General features: G+C 45.0%; 1 protein-coding gene across 1 annotated transcript; it reads right to left on the minus strand.

Annotated features, from left to right (window-relative positions):
• Nucleotides 1–6,297: 6,297 nt before the first annotated feature.
• Nucleotides 6,298–9,150, minus strand: LOC132769906 (D(1) dopamine receptor-like). Its single transcript, XM_060766831.2, has one exon. It carries the CDS (start codon nt 8,865–8,867, stop codon nt 7,461–7,463), a length of 1,407 nt encoding a protein of 468 aa, XP_060622814.2. The 5' UTR covers nt 8,868–9,150; the 3' UTR covers nt 6,298–7,460.
• Between the last annotated feature and the right edge of the window lie 16,135 nt (nt 9,151–25,285).

Consider the following 25,285-nt stretch of genomic DNA (forward strand, 5'->3'; position numbering starts at 1 on the left):
CTAAACTTGTTGACTGAAAGGTCGCAGATTCAAATCCAGGGAGCGGCGTGAGCTCCCACTGTCAGCCTCAGCTTCTGCCAACCTAGCAGTTCAAAAACATGCAAATGTGAGTAGATCAATAGGTACCGCTCTGGCAGGAAGGTAATGGCACTTCATGCAGTCTTGCTGGCCACATGACCTTGGAGGTATCTACGGACAATGCCGGCTCTTCAGCTTAGAAATGGAGATGAACACGATGAACACCAACCCCCAGAGTTGGACACAACTAGACTTAATGTCAGGGGAAAACCTTTACCTTAGACAAGCCCCGGGATTAAACAGGATGTGGTACCTTTAGGGCACTTAATTCTCGTGTAAATGCATTACTGTTAAGCTATTTATATTTTGAAGGAATTGCGGGAGAACAACGCTTTGGGTTTTTCATTTTAAAAGATGATACCTTGAGTTGAAAAGAAAGATAAATGGGAAGCAAACAAACTATTTTAAAGCTTAGCTTCCATGCATGATTTCCACGCTTCTCTCCCCGCTTCCTGTACCTGCTTTTAGTAATTCACAGGCCTGGTGTATGTTCAGATGTGCCCTTGGACAGAGAAGGGGGGAAAGCGACACTTCACTGCTTAGGTGTTGGCAGATTTCTTGACAAGAGGTTCATTCTGGGCTCAAGTGAGGCAGATGGATGCATCATCTTTTCTGCCACCAAGAAGTGCTACTGTTTCTGAACAGTATAATGAACCCTAATGTTACATAATTTAGAGACATATTTTGAAACTCTAGCCAACTATTTCAAATGTTCTGCTAAAACGGCCAACATTTCAAAAACAAATAAATGAAGATTTTTTTTATTCTAGGCTCACCATTAAATCTCACTAAAAGTAGAAATTAAATTTGGAATGTTTAGTTCTCTTAAAGGGAAATAATTGTATAAAATAGTTGGTAAGTAAGGTAAAAGTTTTCCCCTGACATTACGTCCAGTCATGTCCGACTCTGGGGGTTGGTGCTCATCTCCATTTCTAAGCCGAAGAGCCGGCATTGTCCGTAGACACCTCCAAGGTCATGTGGCCAGCATGACTGCATGGCATGCTGCTACCTTCCTGATAGAGCGGTACCTATTGATCTACTCACATTTTCATGTTTTCAAACAGTTAGGTTGGCAGAAGCTGGGGCTGACAGCGGGAGCTCACGCCGCTCCCTGGATTCGAACCTACGATCTTTCAATCAACAAGTTTAGCAGCTCAGTGTTTTAACCCACTGCACCACAGCACAGTAGGTATCTGTGTCAAATCCCATTGATTTCCTTAGTGGTTTCTCTCACCAAAAGAATGCTGTATTTTTGAATTCTCTTTAATCTGAAATTAGCTATTTTGTGAAACTACATCTTGTAGTTTCATCCTATTCCACAATAACTTAACTGTAAGGCTGCTTCTACATTGTCTTATATCCCAGGGTCTGATCCCTCATTATCTGGATTATATCAGTCTCTACTGCCAGGTAATCTAGGATAAGCAGATAATCTGGGGTCAGATCCTGGGATATAAGGTTAGGCTGGATCTACACTGCCATATATAATCCAATTATCAAGGTAGATAATCCACATTATCTGCTTTGAACTTGATTATGTGTCTACACTGCCATATAATCTAGTTCAAAGCAGTGTAGAAGGAGCCTAGGGCCCCTTCCGCACAATCATATAACCCAGAATATGAAGGCAGAATAACCTACAATATCTGCTTTGAACTGGAATATCTGAGTCCACACTACCATAAAATCCAGTTCAAAGCAGGAAATCTGGATTTGATATGACAGTGTAGAAGGAGCCTGGGGACCCTTCCACACAGCCATATAACCCAGAATATCAAGGCAGAATAACCCACAATATCTGCTTTGAACTGGAATATTTGAGCCCACACTACCATATATCCCAGGTCAGAGCAGATAATGTGGGATTTTATTCAGCTGTGTGGAAGAGGCCTGAGTCTTGCTTCAGATAATGCCTATAATGTATATCTCACTTAACAAAGTCAATGTATTCCTGGCCATTATTTGGTACTAATGATAAAAACAATATGGAAAGGAGATAGATCTTGCACCACAAAATGAAACAGCAAGTCAATATGTTTCAGAAAACTTTTTATTCAAACTAACAATATACACATGTGAAATGAAACAACAGGACAGATCAGCTGCGCAAAAATAATGTCCCCCCATTTTTGTAAAATTAGGCAGTGGTTTCGCAAGTTTCTCCCCCCACCACCACCACCTTTTATGATTTATAAAATAGAGGACATCTAGTTGACTGTGTTCATCAGGCTAAGGGTGGTCAATTCAGTCATCAGAAGCTTCCATGGGGGCAAGACAGGTAGTTTGGGATCATTTTGGCCACCCTACACTCTTGCTCTCAGAAATCCCTTTAGCACAATAATGGCAGGACAAAAGCACTTATTTATTGGGCTTACTGTGTGGCAATGCAGTAAGCCTCATCATTACCCATACTCAGATTGCAATTGAATTGTGATTGGATTGTCTCTTTTCATTTGTAGGGAAAACCATCAAAGAATCCAATATTGCCATTGTTCCAATATTAGTGGAGTGCCGCAGGGTTCGGTCCTGCGCCCAGTACTGTTCAACATCTTTATTAATGACTTGAATGAAGGTTTAGGGCAAGATGGATGGATGGTATCCTTGAAGTGACTGGATTGACTCTGAAGGAGCTGGGGGTGGTGGCAGCCGACAGGGAGCTCTGGCATGGGCTGGTCCATGAGGTCACGAAAAATCAGAAGCGACTGAACAAATAAACAACAACAAATGAAGGTTTAGAGGGCATGCTTATCAAGTTTGCAGATGACACCAAATTGGGAGTGATACCTAATACTCCAGAACACAGGATCAGAATTCAAAATGACCTTAACAGATTAGAGAGTTGGGCCAAAACTAAAAAAATGAATTTGAGCAAAAAGAAATGTAAGATACTACACTAATGAAATGCAAAGATACAGGATGGTGACGACAACAGTCCATGTGAGAAAGATCTTGGAGTCTTTGTGGACAACAAGTTGAACATGAGCCAGCAGTATGATGCAGCAGCTAAAAAAGCCAATGGGATTATAGGAGTATAGTGTCTAGATCTGTGGTTCTCAACCTGGAGTCTCCAGATGTTTTTGGCCTACAACTCCCAGAAATCCCAGCCAGTTTACCAGCTATTAGGATTTCTGGGAGTTGAAGGCCAAAAACATCTGGGGACCCCAGATTGAGAAACACTGGTCTAGATAAAGGGAAGTCATGGTGCCTCTCTATTCCGCTTTGGTTAGACCTCATCTGGAATACTGTGTCCAAGTCTGGGCACCACAGTTCGGAAGAAATATTGACAACTTGGAAGGTGTCCAGAGGAGGGCAACTAAAATGGTCAAGGCCCTGTGAAGAGTGTCTTAAAGAATTGGGCATGTTTAGCCTGCAGAAGAGAAGTTTGAGAGGAGACATGATAGCCATGTATACATATGTGAATGAATGTCATAAGGAAGAGGGAGCAGGCTCATTTTCTGCTGCCCTGGAAACTAGGACTCGGAGCAATGGGTTCAAATTACAGGAAAGGAGATTCCACCTGAACATGAGGAAGAACTTCCTGACTGTTCGAGCTGTTCAACAGTGAACTCTCTGCCTCAAAGTGTGGTGGAAGCACCTTTCTTGGAAGCTTTTAAACAGAGTTGGGATGGTCATCTGTCAGTGGTACTTTGATTGTGCTTTTCCTGCATGGCAGGGGGGTTGGACTAGATGGTCCATGTGGTCTTTTCCAACTATTCTATGATTCTACTTTTCCTTGCACGATAATTTTCTTCTGCTACAGTCTCAATATTGCAAAGTGGCAGAAGATCACATGGGAATGCAGATTTGTCAAAGCAGAAAAAAAATACAAAGAAATATCGAAAAGAAACAGTATGCACATACTCGGTAGAGCAAACTGAGGTTGGCCGTGCAGAAAACTAATTGCAGGAAGTCACATCAACAAAGCGCCAGTATCACTCCGCTGCACCGAGGGGTGAAAGAGATCATTCCAATAATTGTATGTTTCAATTTGCTTTAACAATGTGATTGTGATGAGACAGCAGGCTGGTATGATAAAGCCCTTAGTTTGAAAAAGTAAAAGACTCTGATCTTCTCTGGCTATGAGTAGCCACTGATGCCCTATTCTTCCTCTGCCTCCCCCTTAATGAGATCTGGTGTCTTTTCTGTTACACTGCATTGCATTCTGAATCAATGTGTTTACCAAAGGCCTTCACCGTCGTAATCACTATGGTTTCCAAGCTATATAACCATGTTCTGGCAGCATTTTCTCCTGATGTTTCACCCTTGTGCCGGCAGGACTGAAGACCAACAGGTCACAAGTTCGAATCCGGAGAGAGTGCGGATGAGCTCCCTCTGTCAGCTCCAGCTCCCCATGCGAGGACATGAGAGAAGTCTCCCACAAGGATGACAAAACATCAAAACAACATCTGGACGTTGCCTGGGCAATGTCCTTGCAGACGGCCAATTCTCTCATACCAGAAGCGACTTGCAGTTTCTCAAGTTTCTCCTGACACGGAAAAAAACTTGCATCTTCAGTAGGCTAAACATGTGAAGACCATACAGCCAGGAAACCACACAACACTCCATTGTGTATAGCTGTTGCAGTTATCTGATCTGGATCAGAGGAGGGCTTTCATCCCAAGCCAGATACTCCTTCCTAACTCTTTCTTCTGGGTATGGAGTTTCCAGATAATAATGGCCAGCAACGAGAATGCTAAACTGCACATCTCAGGGGAGTGTATGGAAATAAAGGACCTCATCCTATGTGCCTATGGAATCACCATAGATTGTGGCAAATTCAGCGGGGGGGGGGGGGGGGGTCTGAGGATGCCTGCCATGTGGGTGAAACGTCAGGAGAGAAAGCTTCTTGAACATGACCATACATCCTGGAAAACTCAAAGCAACCCAGAGATTTGATGCATTTACACATGTAAATATTTCAGTGACAATCCTTATATAATGTTTTCAGTGTGCACCTCCAGCATTCTTAAATTGAGACAGTTTCCAGATAACTATACCTACATGATGTATTTTATGTTGTAAAAAGCTATTTTAATGAGGATCCTTGGCAGCAGACTTTATACATTAAAGGCACATAGAGGGAGAACATGAATGCACAAATAAACTGATCTTCCATAATTTTGTATGAGTTCATTTAACAGAAACCTCAACATTAAAGGTTTAGTCTTAATAACTGCACACCTCTGAAAGTTTGAGGCAGCAAGGTAAGAAATAATAATAATAATAATAATAATAATAATAATAATTCATTGGAACTTGTGCCACAAATACCATCTGCCTGCGACAAAGAACTGGTGGGATCACAAGCTTGAAAAAGTTACAGAAAATAAACACGTCAAACTACTCTAGGACAAATTCAAACAGACAGAGTTTTGGAGCACAATACTCCTGACCTCACGATCCTGTTAAAAAACCAAGTATGGATTGTTGATGTTGCAATCCCAGGTGACAGCAGGATTGAAGAGAAACAACGGGAAAAGCTGACACGATATGAGGATTTAAAGATTGAACTGCAAAGACTCTGGCACAAGCTAGTAAAGATGGTCCCAGTGGAGATCGGCACACTGGGTGCAGTGCCTAATGACCTTGGCCTGCACTTAAACACAATTGGCACTGACAAGATTATCATCTGCCAGCTACAAAAGGCCACCCTACTGGGATCTGCACACATCATTCACCAATACATCACCCAGTCCTAGACACCTCGGAAGTGTCCAACTTGTGATCCAATACAACAGCCGGCGGAGTGATCTTGTTTGCTGTGGACTCATCTTGTTGTGTTTCAAATAACAACAACAACAACAACAACAACAATGAAATCCAGCATATAGATCTTGTTTGCTGTGACATACTGTGCTTTTGTGTCAATAATAATAATAATAATAATAATAATACATTTCTAACCCACCCTCTCTCCCCAGAGGGACTCCATGTGTTCAGCATAAAGACATGCCAACTAAAAGCACTGGCATAAAATGAGCTTGCCTTACCTTCCAAGGAAAATCTATATTGTGTAATCAGTGCAATATAACTTTTGATACCAAATAAATAAATACAGAAGAAAATGTGGTTCGAAATATTCTTTCAACTTTAGGCAGAATCAGAGCAATTAGAAATAGGGTGTGCATAATTCAACACAAGTATGCAAAAAAACAACAACACCAAAACATCACCTTACACATTCATATGGACGTCCTTTCTGTGCAGAACTGGATAACTTAGTGAAAGAGACAGACTGATAAATCTGGATCTGTGCTTTATTGAGTCCGGTGCTGCTCAGTCTATCTGGTGGCAGGCTGATGCCAATATGTCCTTATTTCCAATATCTACTTTTCACCTCTTGCTGCTGTTTTGTTTCCTGGAAACTTCCCAAGAACTGGTGGCCAACCGTTTTCAGTCCTCCATTAAATCCTTGTGCTGCCAGGACTGCTGACTGGAAGGTTGACGGTTTGAATCCGGGGGTGGGGTGAGCTCCCATCTGTCAGCTCCAGCTTCTCATACAGGGACATGAAATAAACTTCCCATGGGATGGCAAAACATCCTGGCGTCTCATGGACAACGTCCTTGCAGATGGCCAATTCTCTAACACTCCTGACATAAAAAGTCCTCCATTGATCCATGGACCACCACAAATGAGGACCTACACAATTTCATATGGATGTGTCCGTGTACACAAATATTTTCCATTTATATTCCATCGTTACCTCAATGAGATCATGGCTCTGCTTCTCCCCCATTCTATCCTCTTCTGCACTTTTTCTCCACAGCTTCCTTGTGAAGTGGGCCAGGCTAAGACAGAGTGACTGTCCAGATTTATTTGTTTGTTTGTTTATTTATTTACTATATTTATATACCATCCCTCTCAGCCCGCAGGCGACTCGGTGTGGTTCACAATTGGTGCCAAGACCATAAAATACAATTTCAATACAATAAAAACAATTGGATAATAAAACCATCAATAAAAACAGATTGTCATATAATGAATTTTGAATGGGGACAAGAGCCTAAATCTCCGAAGTAATCCCCTTAGAAGAAGTGTGTGTGTGTATGTGGAATCATATGAAGCCCACCTCCAGGTTTCTCACCTCACTAAGAACCTAGCACCTTGAAAAATGAAAAATAACTTACGATGGCTTTAAAAGAAGACAGAGAAATGGCTGTAGACTACCTCCAGCTCCTGGATTCCTATGAAAGAGCAAGAAAATACCATTCTCCACCTGACTTCCTTAAAGGTTTCTGAGAGTCAAGTTGCCGTCCCAAGACATTGGACAAAACATGCCTTTGGTCTGACTAAACATAGCTTTTTGTGTAATGTAACTCTGCAGCATTATTCATCCAGTGTTTTTAGGTGGCCTTATCCATCCATATGTTCTGTAGAGATTCTAATGTCCAGCCATCTCTGTGAAGGGCGTCAGAGTATCCAATGATATCTCGGTCTCACATTCAAAGGGGAGCAAAGCTGGCCGATCAAGATTTCTATAATCACTGGTATGAGTGGCTGGACAAGATGGCGGCCTCTCTTTCTCTAAGAGGGGTCTCCCACAGCTCTCGTCTTCTCCTTGGAAATCCACTGCATGGGGTAGCGAGTGACTCCACGCACCGATGGCAGGTGGAATGAACGGAGCTGAGGTGCTTCCTCTCTTGTGACAAGAAGAGTTATGGTGATAGGATGCCAGCTCATTGCTTAAGTTGACTCTCTCAACAGTGGAGCTGTTGGCCGTCCGACATGGAAGGTTACGGCCACGGCAGCCCAGGAGGCTCGCAAAGGCCCGCCTGAAGTCTGCATTGAAAGCATAGATGACAGGGTTGACAGAAGAGTTGGCCCAGCCAAGCCACATGAAGACGTTGAAGACTGTTTGGCTGACACAGGGGTCCCTCCTCAAGGGACTACTACTGTCCGGCCTCGACTCGCAGAAGGGCAGAAGGCAGTTGAGGAGAAAGAAGGGCAGCCAACAGCAAACGAAGACCCCGACAATGATGGACAAGGTCTGGAGCACTTTGGTCTCCTTGCAAAGCGAGCTCCGGAGAGAAGAGGCCGGTTCTTTCCCTTGGGTCGGACCAAGCCCTCCCGCCCTTTCCAGAGAGGAGATACGGCGTATTTGAGCCTGAGCGATGCGATAGATCTGCGTATAGGTCCCAATCATAATAGTCACCGGGATGTAGAAGCTGATCAAGGAGGAGGCGACGGCGTAAGTGCGGTTGAGCCTGGCATCGCAGCGTTGGGTTGACAATGAGCGACTGAGGCTCCCAGCTTCCTCAGCTTTGTGCCAGTGCAGCTGGACGGGGATGAAGGAGATGAGGATGGAGAGAGTCCATGCCAGAGCGATCATGGCGGATGCCAGGCCCGGGGTCATGCGCCGCTCGTAGCGGAAGGGGCTGGCGATGGCCCAGTAGCGGTCCAGGCTGATGATGCAGAGGTGGAAGATGGATGCCGTGCAGCACATGATGTCGAAGGCTACCCAGGCGTCGCAGAAGCGTCCACCGAAGAGCCAGGCGCCTCCAGCCACTTCGGTGACCGCCTTCCAGGGCATGACGAGGAGGGCCACACAGAGGTCGGAGACGGCCAGCGAGAGCACAAACCAGTTGGTGACCTTGGTCCGGAGGTGGCGGAAGCGGACCACGGCCAGGCAGACCAGGCTGTTGCCGGCCAAGGTGCTCAGCACCAGCAGCACCAGCAGCGAGCCGGAGAGCACCTTGAAGCTGCCACTGCTGGTGTTACCACCGCCAGTCCCATTGGACAGCAGCAGCTGGTGCCAGGCTTCCTTGCTGTCCTGGGAGGAGTTCTCCATTAGGGGGCGCTCGGCCCAAGAGGTCCACAAGCCCGCCCCGTCTGCTTTGCAGGCAACAGGGCTTTCTGATCCAGGGAAGGGGCTTCTTTCCCCCAGTTTCTAGGATCCGCCAGCGAAATGGAAGCAGAGCAGGCATCAGAGGCTGCTTTTAGTCTTCTTGGCGTGGCTGTGGGGAGTTTCAGCTGCAGACTGAGAGTGGGAGGTGGAGCCGGAGCCGTCCAGAGGAGCGGCTTCTTCTTTCTGCAACAGGAGGAGGCAAAGGGAAGGCAGGCAGGCAGGAAGGAAAGAGAGCGTGGGGAGAAGCCAAGCCAGTCCCCTGTGGGCTTTTCTTAGGGAGAGGGATTGAGTGTGAGTCCCTTCCTTCAGTTCCCTGTGAACCTAAGGAGACCCCATGCGTTTGACAGGGCTCTCTTAGGGGAGGCACATTCAAGAAGTGGAGCTGCCAGTGCTTCCATCTGAAATACAGCCTACAGCACCTGATGCTCCTCTGTGGGCTCCCATTTAAGTACTATGATTAGCTTCTAAGATGAGAGGGGAGATGGTATTCCTATCCAAGTGTTAATAATTGATTCTACACTGCCCTATATCCCAGGGCCCTTCCACACAGCCATATAACCCAGAATATCAAGGCAGATAATTATTTATTTATTATTTATTTACAACATTGATATCCCGCCCTTCTCGCCCCAAAGGGGACTCAGAGTGGTTTACAAGTTATACTTACTTACTTACTTACTTAGGTGATCCCTCGTTGGCCGAGTAGGATAGTCTTCCAGGTTCAGTGTTCTGGTGGGTCCATAGGTGACTGTGGAGCCCTATTCTTGATCTGCATCTTCTCCTGCAGTGAGGGCATTGGTTTCCAGGTGGAAGGTGGTCCCGGTTGGGGTTGGCTTGATGCGCCTTCCTCTTGGTATGTTTCTCTCTTTCACCCTTCATTCGTGCCTCTTCAAATTCTGCAGCACTGCTGGTCACAGGACAGCTGAACTCCAGCTGGAGCGCTCAAGGGCCAGGGCTTCCCAGTTCTCAGTGTCTATGCCAGAGTTTTTAAGGTTGGCTTTGAGCCCATCTTTAAATCTCCTTTCCTGTCCACCAACTTTCCGTTTTCTGTTCTTGAGTTCGGAGTAGAGCAACTGCTTTGGGAGACGGTGGTCAGGCATCCGGACAACGTAGCCGGTCCAGCGGAGTTGATGGCGGAGGACCATCGCTTCAGTGCTGGTGATCTTTGCTTCTTCCAGCATGCTGACGTTTGTCCGCTTGTCCTCCCAACAGATTTGCAGGATTTTCCAGAGGCAGCGCTGATGGAATCATTCCAGGAGTTGCATGTGACGTCTGTAGACAGTCCACGTTTCGCAGGCATATAGCAGGGTTGGGAGGACAATAGCTTTATAAGCAAGCACCTTGGTATCCCTACGGATGTCCCGGTCCTCAAACATTCTGCTTCATTTGGAAAAATGCTGCGCTCGCAGAGCTCAGGCGGTGTTGTATTTCGGTGTCGATGTTGACTTTGGTAGAGAGGTGGCTGCCAAGTAGCAGAAATGGTCAACATTTTCTAATGTTACGCCATTAAGCTCTATCTCTGGCATTGGAAAGGGATTGGCTGGTGACTGCTGGAAGAGTACTTTGGTTTTCTCGATGTTCAATGTCAGGCCGAGCTTCTCGTATGCTTCTGCAAAGGTGTTTAGAGTGGCTTGTAGATCATCTTCTGAATGTGCACAGATGACATTGTCATCAGCATACTGGAGTTCTATAACAGATGTTGTTGTAACCTTGGTTTTGGCTTTCAGTCTGCTGAGGTTAAACAGCTTGCGATCTGTCCGATAGATGATTTCCACTCCGGTGGGAAGCTTCCCATCAACAAGGTGAAGCATCATAGCAATGAAGTCATATATACATACAAGTTATATATACATACAATATATTATACAGTACTAGCTGCCCCCCTGCCATGCGTTGCTGTGGCCCAGTCTGGTGACCTGGAAAATAGCGTTGGTTTCTAATATATGCAATTTCTTTATGCTTGTAGGTAAACAGTATTTCTTGTCAGTCTTGATGTAGAGATTATCTGGTTTGTGTACTCTGGAACATGCAACATATCATTGTCCTTTTTTAGAGGTCCCTTTGAAACCTTTGATACTATATCTAGCATATATGTGTGTGTGTGTGAATCATATCTATTTATCTATATCTATGGCTAGATGGCTCTTTCTCAGGAGGGCTTTGATTATGTTTTCTTGCCCTGGTGAAGGGAGTTGTACTGGATGGCCTTATGACAGCATTTCTCAACCTGGGGGTTGGGACCCCTGAGGGGTTACCAGGGAGGTGTCAGAAGGGTCACCAAAGACCACCAGAAAACACAGTATTTTCTGTTGGTCATGGCGGTTCTGTATGGAAAGTTGGGCCCAATTCTCTCGTTGGTGGGGTTCAGAATGCTCTTTGATTGTGGGTGAATTATAACTCCTAGTAACTACAACTCCCAAATGACAAGGTCTAGTTCCCCCAAACTCCATCTGTGTTCATATTTCGGCATATAGAGTATTTGTGCCAAGTTTGGTCTAGATCCTTCATTGTTTGAGTCCACAGTGCTCACTGGATGAAGGTGAACTACAACTCCAAAACTCAAGGTCAATGTCCACCAAACACTTCTAGTGGTTTCTGTTGATCATGGGAGTTCTGTGTGCCAAGTTTGGTTCAATTCCATTGTCAGTGGAGTTTGGAATGCTCTTTGATTGTAGGTTAACTATAAATCCCAGCAACTACAACTCCCAAATGACAAAACCAATTTTTTTTAGTGATGGTTACTCCTTGGGTTAGTAGGTGTCTTGTGGTCAAACTTGGTGGCAATTAGTCCAGTGGTTTTTGAGTTATGATGTCACTCACTATGCACAGAGCATTTATATGTGTGTGTGTGTGTATAATTAGCATAGCACAATAGTAGTATTATATATTACTATATTTTGCTATACCACTATACTGTAATATTATTAGTAATTAGCCATCCCCTTCCACGCGTTGTTTAGCCCAGTCTGTGTATATGTGTTTTGTGTGTATATATGTGTATATGTGTGTCTATATGTTTGTGTATATGTGTCTCTTTGGGGAGATGGAGGTGGGGTACAAGAATAAAGTTGTTGTTGTTATTTGTAACACAACAAGATGAGTCCACAGCAGACACTCAGCAGATCCAATACAACAGACGCTGGCTGTTGTATTTATTATTTATTTATTTATTATTTGCACTTGTTAACCGCCACTCTCAGCCCGAAGGCGACTCGTGGCGGTGTACAGAACATAGAACATAAAGACAACAGTTACAGTAAATTCAGGGCCATGACACACATCTTACTAACACACAGCTAATTAAACTAAAAATCCGCTTCGTCTTGTTTGGGTCATAATCAATCTCGTAGTCATAGTCCATTCCGGTGGTCATTCCAAAACATAGCACTTAATTAAAGGCCTTTTCGAAGAGCCAGGTTTTCAGGCCCTTGCGGAAGGCCATGAGGGAAGGCGCCTGTCTAATTTCAGCAGGGAGGGAGTTCCACAGCTGGGGGGCCACCACCGAGAAGGCCCGCTCTCTAGTCCCCGCCAAGCGTGCCTGTGAGGCAGGCGGGACCGAGAGAAGGGCCTCCCCGGATGATCTCAAGGTCCTCGTGGGCTCGTAGGCCGAGATGCGGTACTCAAGGTATTTTGGGCCGGAACCGTTTAGGGCTTTGTAGGTTAGCACCAGCACCTTGAATTGGGCCCGGTAGCTGATCGGCAGCCAGTGGAGCTGGGACAGCAAGGGCGTTGTGCGCTCCCTGCGTCCCGCTCCGGTTAACAACATGGCTGCCGCGCGCTGGACTAGCTGGAGCTTCCGGGCCGTCTTCAAGGGCAGCCCCACGTAGAGAGCGTTGCAGTAGTCGAGGCGGGATGTGACCAAAGCGTGTACCACCGTGGCCAAGTCAGACTTCCCAAGATACGGGCGCAGCTGGCGCACGAGCCGAAGCTGTGCAGATGCTCCCCTGGTCACCGCTGAAACCTGGGGATCCAGGCTCAGCGATGAGTCCAGGGTCACACCCAAGCTGCGAACCTGCGCCTTCAAGGGGAGTGCGACCCCGTCCAGCACAGGCTGTAACCCTATACCCTGTTCGGCCTTGCGACTGACCAGGAGTACCTCTGTCTTGTCTGGATTTAATTTCAGTTTGTTTGCCCCCATCCAGACCGTCACAGCGGCCAGGCACCGGTTCAGGACTTCGACAGCCTCCTTAGTAGCAGGTGGGAAGGAGTGACAGAGTTGGACGTCATCTGCGTACAGGTGACACCGCACCCCGAAACTCCGGATGATCTCACCCAGCGGCTTCATGTAGATGTTAAACAGCATGGGGGACAGTATGGAGCCCTGAGGAACACCACAGGTCAAAGGCTGTGGTGTTGAACAGGAGTCCCCCAATAACACCTTCTGGGTACGACCCTCCAGAAATGACTGGAGCCACCGCAAAGCGGTGCCCCCAAGGCCCATCTCTGTAAGGCGTCCCAGAAGAATACCGTGGTCGACGGTATCGAAGGCCGCTGAGAGGTCCAGAAGCACCAACAGGGACACACTCCCCCTGTCTAGCTCCCGGCGGAGATCATCCACTAAGGCGACCAAGACCGTCTCGGTACCATGTCCCGGTCTGAAGCCAGACTGTGCCGGATCCAGATAATCCGTGTCTCTCAAGAATACCTGGAGTTGTGAGGCCACCACGCTTTCCATGACTTTGCCCAAGAAGGGAAGATTGGAAACAGGCCGAAAGTTGTCAAATTTAGTGGGGTCCAGTGATGGTTTCTTCAACAGCGGCTTTATAATAGCCTGTTTTAGGCTCGCTGGAATCGTGCCTTCCCGAAGGGAGGCATTAACCACCACCGTTACCCACTCAGCCAATCCCCCTCTGGCCTCTTTCAGAAGCCAGGATGGGCAGGGGTCTAGGATGGATGTGGTAGGCCTCATTCCTCCAAGTATCTTGTCCACATCCTCGGGTTTCACAAACTGAAAAGAATCCATCAAAATAGGACAAGCAGGTGCTTGTGTCACATCCACAGAGACTGCATTTAATGTGGCGTCCAGTCCAGAACGGATCAAAGCGACTTTGTCTGCAAAGAACCAAGCAAATGCTTCACAGCGCGTGTCCGAGTTGTCAGGGCTCCCACCTGAGGTAGGGGGAGTTAAAAGACCTCTGACAATCCGAAGCAACTCCGCCGGACGGTTTTTTGCAGACGCAATAGTAGCCGCAAAGAAAGTTTTCTTTGCGGCTTTTATTGCCGCGGCATATGCCCTTAAAAAGGACACAAACCGTGCTCGATTTGGCTCGCTTGGGTCCGAGCGCCACACGCTCTCTAGTTCCCTCTTCCTTCGCTTCATCGCTGCCAGCTCCTCAGTGAACCAAGGCGCTGGTTTAGCTCGGTTACTTGAGAGGGGACGTTCCGGAGCGATCCTGTCAATTGCCCTGGTCATCTCCCCATTCCAGAGAGCGACCAAGGCCTCGACATGGTCACCTACCGAGGTGGCGGGAAAATCCCCAAGAGCCGTCAGGAATCCGTTCGGCTCCATAAGCCTCCTGGGGCGGACCATCTTAATGGGTCCTCCACCTTTGCGGAGGTTAGGGGGCGCAGTGAGCCTAAATCTGATCAGGAAGTGGTCGGTCCATGGCAACGGAGAGATGGACAACTCCTCCACACCGCCACCTTGCTCCCACCCCTGGCAAAAAACCAAGTCCAATGTGTGTCCAGCACAGTGGGTGGGGCCAGTTATTTGTTGGGACAGCCCCATGGTTGCCATGGCAGACATGAAGTCCTGAGCCGCTCCTGTGAGGGTCGCCTCGGCATGGATGTTGAAGTCCCCCAGCACAAGGAGCCGTTGGGACTCCACCACCAGGCTCGAGACCACCCCCGCTAGCTCAGGCAGGGAGACTGTAGTGCAGCGAGGTGGACGGTACACTACAAGAATCCCTATTCTGTCCCGGTCACCCACCCTCAGGTGGACGCATTCGAAATTTGTGGTCTGCGGGATGGGACTCCTGGTCAGATGGATGGAATCTCTATAGACCACTGCAACCCCGCCTCCCCGTCCTCTGGCTCTTGGTTGGTGTTGCACGGAGAAACCTGGAGGACAAAGCTGGGAGAGGTTTACGCCCCCAGCTTCATCCAGCCAGGTCTCTGCGATGCACGCCAGATCTGCCCGCTCCTCCAGGATTAAATCCTGGATCCAGGTCGTTTTTCCGTTGACAGATCTGGCGTTCAACAACACCACCTTCAAACCAGAGGGCCCGCTCACCTGGTTACACCAATTTACCTTAGGAGACCGGTTGGGGGTTGTTAATATGGATAAGCGGTCCGAATTAGGCCGAATTTGAGGTCTCCTTTTCCCGCATCTCCTCCTTCCCACCACGACCTCTATAGGGGCCCCTCGGCTCATGGAACACCTCCCCCCCTCCATGCCGCAGTCTAACGCCAAGATCTTGCTTTCTGCTTTATTCGTTGCTTGACTTTCCGGTCTTTGCCAATCTCCTTTCTTCCCCACTACCCCCCTCCCCGCCTCATTTTTATTTATAGGGTCCAACCCACCACCCCCCCTGTCCCTCACACTATACAATAGTAACAAGGATAGCACACAGAGGGGGATGGGGGACCACATGGATAACAACGATACAAGGCAGTGTTGGATGTTCTGGCCACACCACTAGAATAGTTCATAAAGTGCACAAAGGAGCTAGATCTAAAGTACAATCGCTACAGTAGCTAAAGTGCAATAGCTAAAGTATTGGATCACACATCGGACACTTCCCACGTGTCTAGGACTGTGTGATGTACCGGCGAATAATGCGTGCAGATCCCAGTAAGGTGGCCTTCTGCAGCTGGCAGATGGTAATTTTGTCAGCACCGATTGTGTTTAAGTGCAGACCAAGGTCTTTAAGCACTGCATCCAGTGTGCCGATCACCACTGGGACCACCTTGACTGGCTTGTGCCAGAGCCTTTGTAGTTTTTTTTTTTACTGACACAAAAACACAGTATGTCACAGCAAATGAGATCTATATGCTGGATTTCCTATCACAAAATCACAAGTCGAACACTTCCCAAGTGTCTAGGACTGTGTGATGTATTTTCTAATGTTGCATGCAGATCCAAGTAAGGTGGCCTTTTGCAGTTGACAGATCGCGATTTTGTCAATGTGTATTGTTTCCATATGCTGGCTGAGATCTTTTGGCACGGCACCCAGAGCGCCAGTGACCACTGGGACCACCTGTACTGGTTTATGCCAGAGCTTTGCAGTTCGATTTTGAGGTCCTGATAGCGAATGAGTTTTTCCTGTTGTTTTTCCTCAATGCGACTGTCACCTGGTATGGCGACATCAATAATCCAGACTTTTTTCTTTTCCACAATCGTGATGTCTGGTGTATTGTGTTCCAAAACTTTGTCAGTCTGGATTCGAAAGTCCCACAATATTTTTGCATGTTCATTTTCCATGACCTATGATCCCACCAATTCTTTACTGCTGGTAAGTGGTACTTGTGACATAAGTTCCAGTGAATCATCTGGGCTACAGTGTTGTGCCTCTGTTTGTCGTCCGTCTGTCCAATTTTCTTGTAACTACCAGCAGGTCCAAACAAGCCAGAGAGGTCTCAGCTGAGGAGTGGAACCAAGAGCAGCTAACCCATTAGCACTAGGGAGAACAAGCCAAAACGAAGTCTATACTGGCTCGGTCGACACCCAGGATAAAAAGTACCGTGGTGGATGCTGCTGATTCTGGACAGCCATCGACAAGTGGGCTACAGAATCAAAATACAAATGAACAATCACAGAAGCAGCAGAAATATACAATGCCAGAAAACCGCATAGTTGTTGTTGTTGTTGTTGTTTATTTACTTTATTATTTATTTATTTACTTTGCTTATATACCGCTGTATCTCAAGCCCGAAGGCGACTCACGGCGGTTCACAAACAGTAAAAACAGTAGAAACAGCAGTGGTTCCATACAATATATAACAATTGACTTAACACATTATCCATAAATTACCAATAAGCAATTACAATGCACAATTATTACAAAAAACAACCGTACCCAATCTTCTCATCATCCAAGCGTAGTCCAGGTTTGTCGTCCATTGTTCCATTCCTATGTTCCATTACCAGATTGCACTAAATTACTCAAACGCCTGCACAAACATCCAGGTCTTCACCTTTTTGCGGAATACCATTAGAGATGGTGCTAATCTAATGTCCGTAGGAAGGGCGTTCCACAGCCGAGGAGCCACCACCGAGAAGGCCCTATTTCTCGTCCCCGCCAGCCGAGCTTGAGAAGCAGGCGGGATCGAGAGCAGGGTCTCCCCGGAAGATCTCAAACTCCTGGTGGGTTCATATTGTTATTGTTATTATTATTATTATTATTATTATTATTATTATTATTATTGTTCATATAATATATTATCATATCATATGTTCATATCATATATCATATCATATCATATGTTCATATCATATATATCATATATATGTTCATATCATATCATATATCATATCATATCATATGTTCATATCATATATATCATATATTATTATTATTATTGTTCATATTGTTATTATTATTATTATTGTTATTGTTGTTGTTGTTGTTGTTATTATTATTATTATTATTATTATTATTATTATTATTATTACCCCTTCTACACTGTCCTTATATTCCAGGATCTGATCCCAAGTTATCTGCTTTGAATTGGATTATATGAACCTCCACTGCCAGATAATCCAGATTAAATCAGATAATCTGGATTTTATCTGGTAAAATCTACTCACTCAGAACTCAACCTGCATAGCTTTTAAGGCCCCTTCTACACTGCCATATAATTATCAAAGCAGACATTATCTACTTTGAACTGGATCATATGTGTCTACACTACCATATAATCCAGTTCAAAGCAGATAATCTGGATTTTATATGGCAGTGTCAAAGGGACCTAAAATGAGAGGGGAGATGGTGTGATCTCCCATCCAAAATCTTAACAGAGATGATCCTGCTTAGCTTCCCCGATGAGGAAGGAGATGACATGCCTTGTTGTTCTTCCACCCAAATGCTAAACAGGACTGGCTGTGCTTAGCTTCCAAGTTGAGATACTGTTCCTTAGTGATCTCCCATTCAGCTGAACAAGGCTTATCCTGCTTAGCACAGCTTTGGTGTTTTTGCCATCAGTAAATAGCGTGTGCATCTTTTTAAGCATAACTTTGCATAGAGCTCCAATCAGTGCTTCATGATGCAGCATCTGATTGATCTCTTCCCAGCACCCCCGTTTGGGTGACTAAAACAGATACAGCCACAGCTTTTCTCTCTTTTTTTAACGCAAGAACTGTGAAAATAATACACGGTTTTGTGAAAACTGTTGGCTTCAAAAAAAGAAGCCAGCTGGGTTTCATTTCAGTGTGAGAAGTGTTGATGACATACTGAATTTTTAAAAATGTTCCAGTGGCTGCAGATCTAAGTTGCGTCTCTAAAATGCAAATTAGACTTTTCAAGTTCGCAAATGTTGTGTGTCTGTCTCATTTGGTTTGATAAGACGGACAGTCTGGCATTATATAATATTGTAGGTAAAGTAAAGGTTTTCCCTTGACATGAAGTCCAGTCGTGTCTGACTCTGGGGGTTGGTGCTCATCTCCATTTCTAAGCCGAAGAGCCGGCGTTGTCCGTAGACACCTCCAAGGTCATGTGGCCAGCATGACTGCAAGGAGCACCGTTACCTTCTCGCTGGAGTGGTACCTATTGATCTACTCATATTTGCATGTGTTCAAACTGCTAGGTTAGCAGAAGCTGAGGATGACAGCAAAAGCTCACGCAGCTCCCCGGATTCGAACCTGAAGCCTTTCGGTCAACAAGTTTAGCAGCTCAGTGGTTTAACCCTCTGCGCCACTGGGGGCTCTTTCCAGGGGTATTGCTAGAGGGCTTTGCCCTTCAATAAGTTTGCTCTGAAAGGACATTTTCCTTCAATTTCAGCCTTGAAAATTATTGATTCCTAGAACTCTTCTATTTTCTGTGCTCACAATTCTTTGGTAACTTTGCCTACCACATTTCTTTGGATGTCCAAATTATATTTCTGAGTGTTCAACTGAATTTCCAAGTTATTCCAATATAAGAAATATAAGAATGAAGTAAAAATTCATTGGCGAGCACAATTCTCGAAGAGTGAGCAATTGTCCTATATCCCATTATAGCTACAGTCCTGTATGATCTTTGTTCACTTTTCTTCATAGACCTTTCAGGAGGAGGTGTAAATCATCACCTCCTCTGGAAAATGTATAATATCACAAAGGATTATCACTTCACTCATTTCATAGGAAATCTGCTACAAAACAGGACCTTTTTTGTTGAGTTTCAGGGTGAAAACAGAAGAATGGCCTGCCTCAGGGGAGCATGCTTTCTCCATCAATTTTTAACATTTACACAAATGATCAGCCACTGCCAGAAGGGACAGAGAATTTAATCTATGCGGACGATCATGCCATCACCACTCAAGCAGGGAGCTTTGAAATTGTTGAACAGAAGCTCTTCAAAGCTTTAGGTGGTCTTACTGCCTATTACAGGGAAAACCATCTGATTCCTAATCCATCTAAAATGCAGACATATGCTTTTCATCTTAAGAACAAAGCATCTTGAGCTCTGAGGATTACCTGGGAAGGAATATTTATATAAGAATATTTATATACTATAACAATAATAATAATACTGATTACATAAAATGAACACGTCAAACTATAATAATAATAATAATAATAATAATAATAATTCATTGGAACTTGTGGCATAAATACCATCTGCCTGCGATAAAGAACTGGTGGGATCACAATCCTGAAAAAGTTACAGAAAATGAGCACGTCAAACTACTCTGGGACGAATTCAGACTGACAGAGTTTTGGAGCACAATACTCCTGACCTCACGATTGTGTTAAAAAACAAAGTATGGATTGTCGATGTTGCAATCCCAGGCGTCAGAAGGATTGAAGAGAAACAACTGGAAAAGCTGACATGATACGAGGATTTAAAGATCGGACTGCAAAGACTGGCACAAGCCAGTAAAGGTGGTCCCAGTGGTGATCGGCACACTGGGTGCAGTGCCTAAAGACCTTGGCCTGCACTTAAATACAGTCGGCACTGATAAAATTACCCTCTGTCAGCTGCAGAAAGCCATCCTACTGGGATCTGCATGTATTATTTGCCAATAAATCACCCAATCTAGACACTTGGGAAGTGCCCGTCATGTAATCCAATGCAACAACCAGCATAGTGATCTTGTCTGCTGTGTACTCATCTTGTTGTGCTTCAAATAATAATAATTTACACTTCAGCTTCTTACTTTGTTCTTTCATATCTACACCTCTGAAGTTTTAGAGTGAATTGCCACTGTAGAATAAATGTAGTTTGACACCACTTGGCTCAATTCTGTGGAATCCCGGGACTTGTAAACAGAAGTTAACAGAACAAGAAACTTTTGTAGATAAGGAACTCCTTGGGGCGGTTGGCTTATGTTTAAATACAGAAATGCAGTCTTGAGCCTCATCTATACTGTCAATATGATGCAGTTTGAAGACAAATGCTGCAGGAATATGTGACTAGACAGCATCACACAAGGGCAAAGCAGATGATGGCAGATTAGGAAGGGAACTGTGGGGAAGTAAGTTGTAGGGTGGAGGGTGTTAAATGTGCTGCTAGAGTTTGTACAATCAAACTAAGTCTCTAATTGGAAATAATATGAAGTCCAAATATTGATTTCAATCCATTTACTTAATATACTGCCGAGATGTTATTGAAATCTTCTATTTTGGGGAGTGTTTTACGGGATAGTGATGAAACGTTTTTGAAGTCTCTAAACAAATGTACAAGAATAAGTGAATTGTATTGTCGAAGACTTTCATGGCCAGAATCACTGGGTTGTTGTAGGTTTTTTCAGGCTATATGGCCCTGTTCTAGAGCAGGGGTCCTCAAACTTTTTAAACAGAGGGCCAGGTCACAGTCCCGCAAACTGTTGGAGGGCCAGACTATAATTAGAAAAAAATGAATTCCTATGCACACTGCACATATCTTATTTGTAATGCAAAAAACACTTAAAAAACAATACAATAATTAAAATGAAGAACAATTTTAACAAATATAAATTTATTAGTATTTCAGTGGGAAGTGTGGTCCTGCTTTTGGCTGATGAGATAGGATTATTGTTGTTGTTGTTGTGTGCTTTCAAGTCATTTCAGACTTAGGTTGACCATGAGCAAGGGCCGGGTAAATGACCTTGGAGGGCCACATCCGGCCCCCAGGCCTTAGTTTGAGGACCCCTGTTTTAAAGGCATTCTTTCCTGACGTTTCGCCTGCATCTATGGCAATCATCCTCAGAGGTTGTGAGGTCTGTTGGAACTAGGAAAAAGAGTTTATATATCTGTGGAATGACCAGGGTGGGACAAAGGACTCTTGTCTGTTAGAGCTAGGTGTGAATGTTTCAACTGACCACCTTGATTAGCATTTGCATTAGCATTTGATGGCCTGGCAGTGCCTGGGGCAATTTTTTGTTGCAAGGTAAGTAGATGTCCTTGTTTGTTTCCTCTCTGTTGTTTAATCAACTCGCAACAAAAGATTGCCCCAGGCACTGCCAGGCTAACCCTTTTTCCTAGTTCCAACAGACCTCACTGCCTCTGAGGATGCTTGCCATAGATGCAGGTGAAACATCAGGAGAGAATGCCTCTAGAACATGGCCATATAGCCCGAAAAAACCTACAACAACCCAATAAGTGAATTCTTAAAATAGTGCTAAATGTTAGAGTAGATATATTGTATTATCCCAATGCATAAATGAGACGTAGTAAATATACAGGGCAGAAGGGCTTGCTGACTGTACCGATATGTCACATGCTGTGCAGCAGAGCTCCAGGGAAAATTTAATCATGAGGAATTTACTTTGCAGAGCGATTTTTTTCCAGCGGTCCAATTAAGCCTGTCTTTTAGCATTAGATTTAAGTTCTACAGTTTTAGCACCTGCAGATGCAGAGGAAATGTTTTGGAAAAGTCCTGAGTATTGTCCTCTGCAACAAGGTCATTAGCACAGGGTCTCTAGGAATTTTCTAGATCATCCAAGGTAACTCAATGGTAACTTCCAGGAAAAAAAACTTTTATTTCAGTAAGGTTCACTATTATCTGTGGTTTCCGTTTCCACCGTAAGTTCAGGAACATATCCTCGATGACAAGGATAATTCCCACAAATTATTTATTTATTTATTTACAGTATTTATATTCTGCCCTTCTCACCCCGCAGGGAGGATTACAATGCACATATGCATGGCAAACATTCAATGACATTTAGACACACAATGTGTATAGACAGACACAAAGGCATTTAACACTCCAGCTTTTCCGGCTTCATGAGGGCTCGATTCTGGCCACACAGGGAGGTGCTGCTTCACCATCCACTTGTGACACCTTTGATGAAGTACTTTCTCATTCTTCTGCACGCTACTGGAAAGTTTTGTGGTGTCGTAAATTAGTTAAATTCGCTAAATTAGCCTCCATGCATAAAGCAGTACCTAAATTTCCTACTTGACAGATGCAACTGTCTTTCAGGATGCATAGGTCAACAGCAAGCTAGACTATTAATGGCTGGGAGCTTACTCCAACCTGGGCAGGCTTTGAACTCATTACCTCTCGGCCAATAGTGATTTAACACAACTGGCTACTAACTAGTTGCTCCACAACCCAGTCCCAACATCATTACCGCCCTGATCTAACTATCCATAATTGGACAATAATACATGGTGTGGCCCAAGAGAGTGGAACCTGCCCATAGGTATCAATGTCCCAATGTAGGATAGTCCTGGTGACCAGAATGGAAATTTTAATAATTTAGTTTCCATCTTCTGGACCTCTCCATCCTGCTGACATGACCACCTATCTAGAGAACTCTGGAAGTCATGGTTGGAAACAAGGACTAACCATTGAAAAAGAGATGCATATCCTCATCACAGTAAGGCCAACTGCACATGGTATTTTATTGCCATCTAACGAGCATGGCTAGTTTATCTGCTCTAGAAAGCTCTCCACACATTTGGTGAATGTGGCATCATATGGTCCAGGCTATTTGAAGGACTATATCTTCCTATTTATTTATTTATTTATTTATTTATTATTTAAACTTATATGCCGCCACTCCCCTGGGGCTCGGAGCGGCTTACAAGGATAGCTAAAATCTAACAAAGTTTAAAAGCAATTTAAAACAATTTAAAAACAACAGTATCAAACATTAAAAGCCTGTCGGAACAGGTATGTCTTACATGCCCTGCGGAAAGCTGGTAAGTCCCACAGGGCACGAACTTCAGGTGGCAGAGCATTCCAGACTGATGGCGCCACTGCTGTGAAGGCTCTGCGTCTGGTTGCCGTTAGACGCAAGGTCGTGACATTGGGGACTTCCAATAGATCTTGGTCCTCAGAGCGGAGGGATCTCTGGGGTTGGTAGGGGGTGAGACGATCCCTCAGATACATTGGCCCCAGACCATGCAAGGCCTTAAAGGTGAGTACCATCACTTTGAAAGTGATCCGGTGCTCAATTGGTAACCAATGCAGCTGTAGTAAGATTGGTGTTATGTGGCATCTCATCGGAATTCCTGCAAGAAGCCGAGCAGCTGCGTTTTGCACCAACTTGAGCTTCCGAATCACCGACAGAGGGAGGCCAATGTAGAGGGCGTTACAGTAGTCCAGCCTTGAGATGACCGTGGCCTGGATCACCGTTGCTAGGTCGTCCCTGGACAGGTAGGGGGCCAGCCGTCTAGCCTGCCGCAGGTGAAAGAAGGCGGTTTTGCTCACGGCGGAGACCTGGGCCTCCATTGTCAGCAGAGGGTCCAAAAGGACTCCCAGACTCTTTACCAATGATGACGGGCGTAACGCCTCGCCATCCAGGGTGGGCATTTGAGTCTAGCCAAGTGATAATATGTGCAGGAGAGGCATTTTTAATCTATCAGACCACATTCACAAGGGCTTGAATCCAGCGTGAAGCCAGGGCCCCCGAAAAGGAGCCTTTAGAGAAATTTCCCTCATTAAACAGTCTTTAGGAGGCTTGAGCTTGAATATAACAGTCTTTTATTGATGAACAAACAGGAATGGTAAAGCTTTCTTGGTAAAGAAACCAGTTCTCTCAAACATGTCCACAGGGAACAGGCACTATCTTCAATAACTTTGTTCAAAGGAAAATTCCCTTTTCTAGCTCCTCCCAGGCTACTGTGAACCTAAACCTGACTGATTTGAATCCACTACCGGCTAAACTGCTTCTCAGAACCGAGCAGACGTACCAGCAGGCCTGTTGTCACTTAGCTGGAGATCTTGACGATTAGAGCTGTTATTCCCTCCTGAATTCCTCAGGGCTATAAGGCTGTTTCCCTGGAACCTTTGGGTATCTTTAGAGGCTCTTAAGACTGTTCTCCCCCAGGGAAGTCTTAAGGGACGAAGCCTTTGTACAGGAGGACGTCTGTATACATCCTCTGCAAAGACTTCCTTTGCTGAGACTAACTGAAAAATGGCCCCTTCCCTCCAAAAAACCAGAGAGGGGCGGGACCAGGGATCCTAACTATTATTGACAGGTGGCTTGCCCTATGAATGCAGCCAAAGGAAGCCACCTATATGGAAAGTCCCTGCAACTTAGGACTATGAACAAACACTCAGTGCAAAGCACAAAATTGGAGCCCCTGGAACAGCCGTTCCAGAACATTTCAATCCTGGTGTATTATTATTATTATTTACAAGATTTCATGAGAGGGGATTTGCTATTTCCTTCTTCAATGGTTGAGGAAATTTGACTTGCCCAAAGTCATCCTGTGGATTTGCCTGAATGAGCAGTGATTTGAACCTTGGTCTCCAGAAGTCTGGGCTGAATAGATCACCCACCAACTATGAAAGGAACTCAGAACATTCATTTGTTCTCTATCGGCCTCTGGTGGCAATTTGGAAAATTACATCGAGTGTACACATTAAAAACAAAGAGAGGCCTGATAGTTTTTAGAAGAAACTTTCTCCACAATTTGGTTTTCCACCCCTGCGTCAAGTTTTCCCCCTCTATGTAATAAACAGGAACTATAATGCAGACTGGACTTGTGAAAAGAAGCAAGAATAGTGGTGAGGGAGAAGAAAAACAGCAATAAATCACTTTCTAGTTTTCCTATTAGGAAATCTAAGCAGTATACGATTTTTACTTCTTCATAGATTTGTATTAAAAAAAACTCTAAAATTATAACTGTAAATAAAGAACAACACTCAAACACAGGGGAACTCCAGACAAGAAACAATCAGGGCCAGCTAATCACCTCTCAACAAAGGATTCTCCCTAAAAACTGTCAGGCTATGAAATGGTAATCAAGGTGGCTAATTGAAACATTCATACCTACCTCCAACAGA

The sequence above is a fragment of the Anolis sagrei genome, chromosome 3, assembly GCF_037176765.1.
Source record: "Anolis sagrei isolate rAnoSag1 chromosome 3, rAnoSag1.mat, whole genome shotgun sequence".
NCBI lineage: Eukaryota > Metazoa > Chordata > Lepidosauria > Squamata > Dactyloidae > Anolis > Anolis sagrei.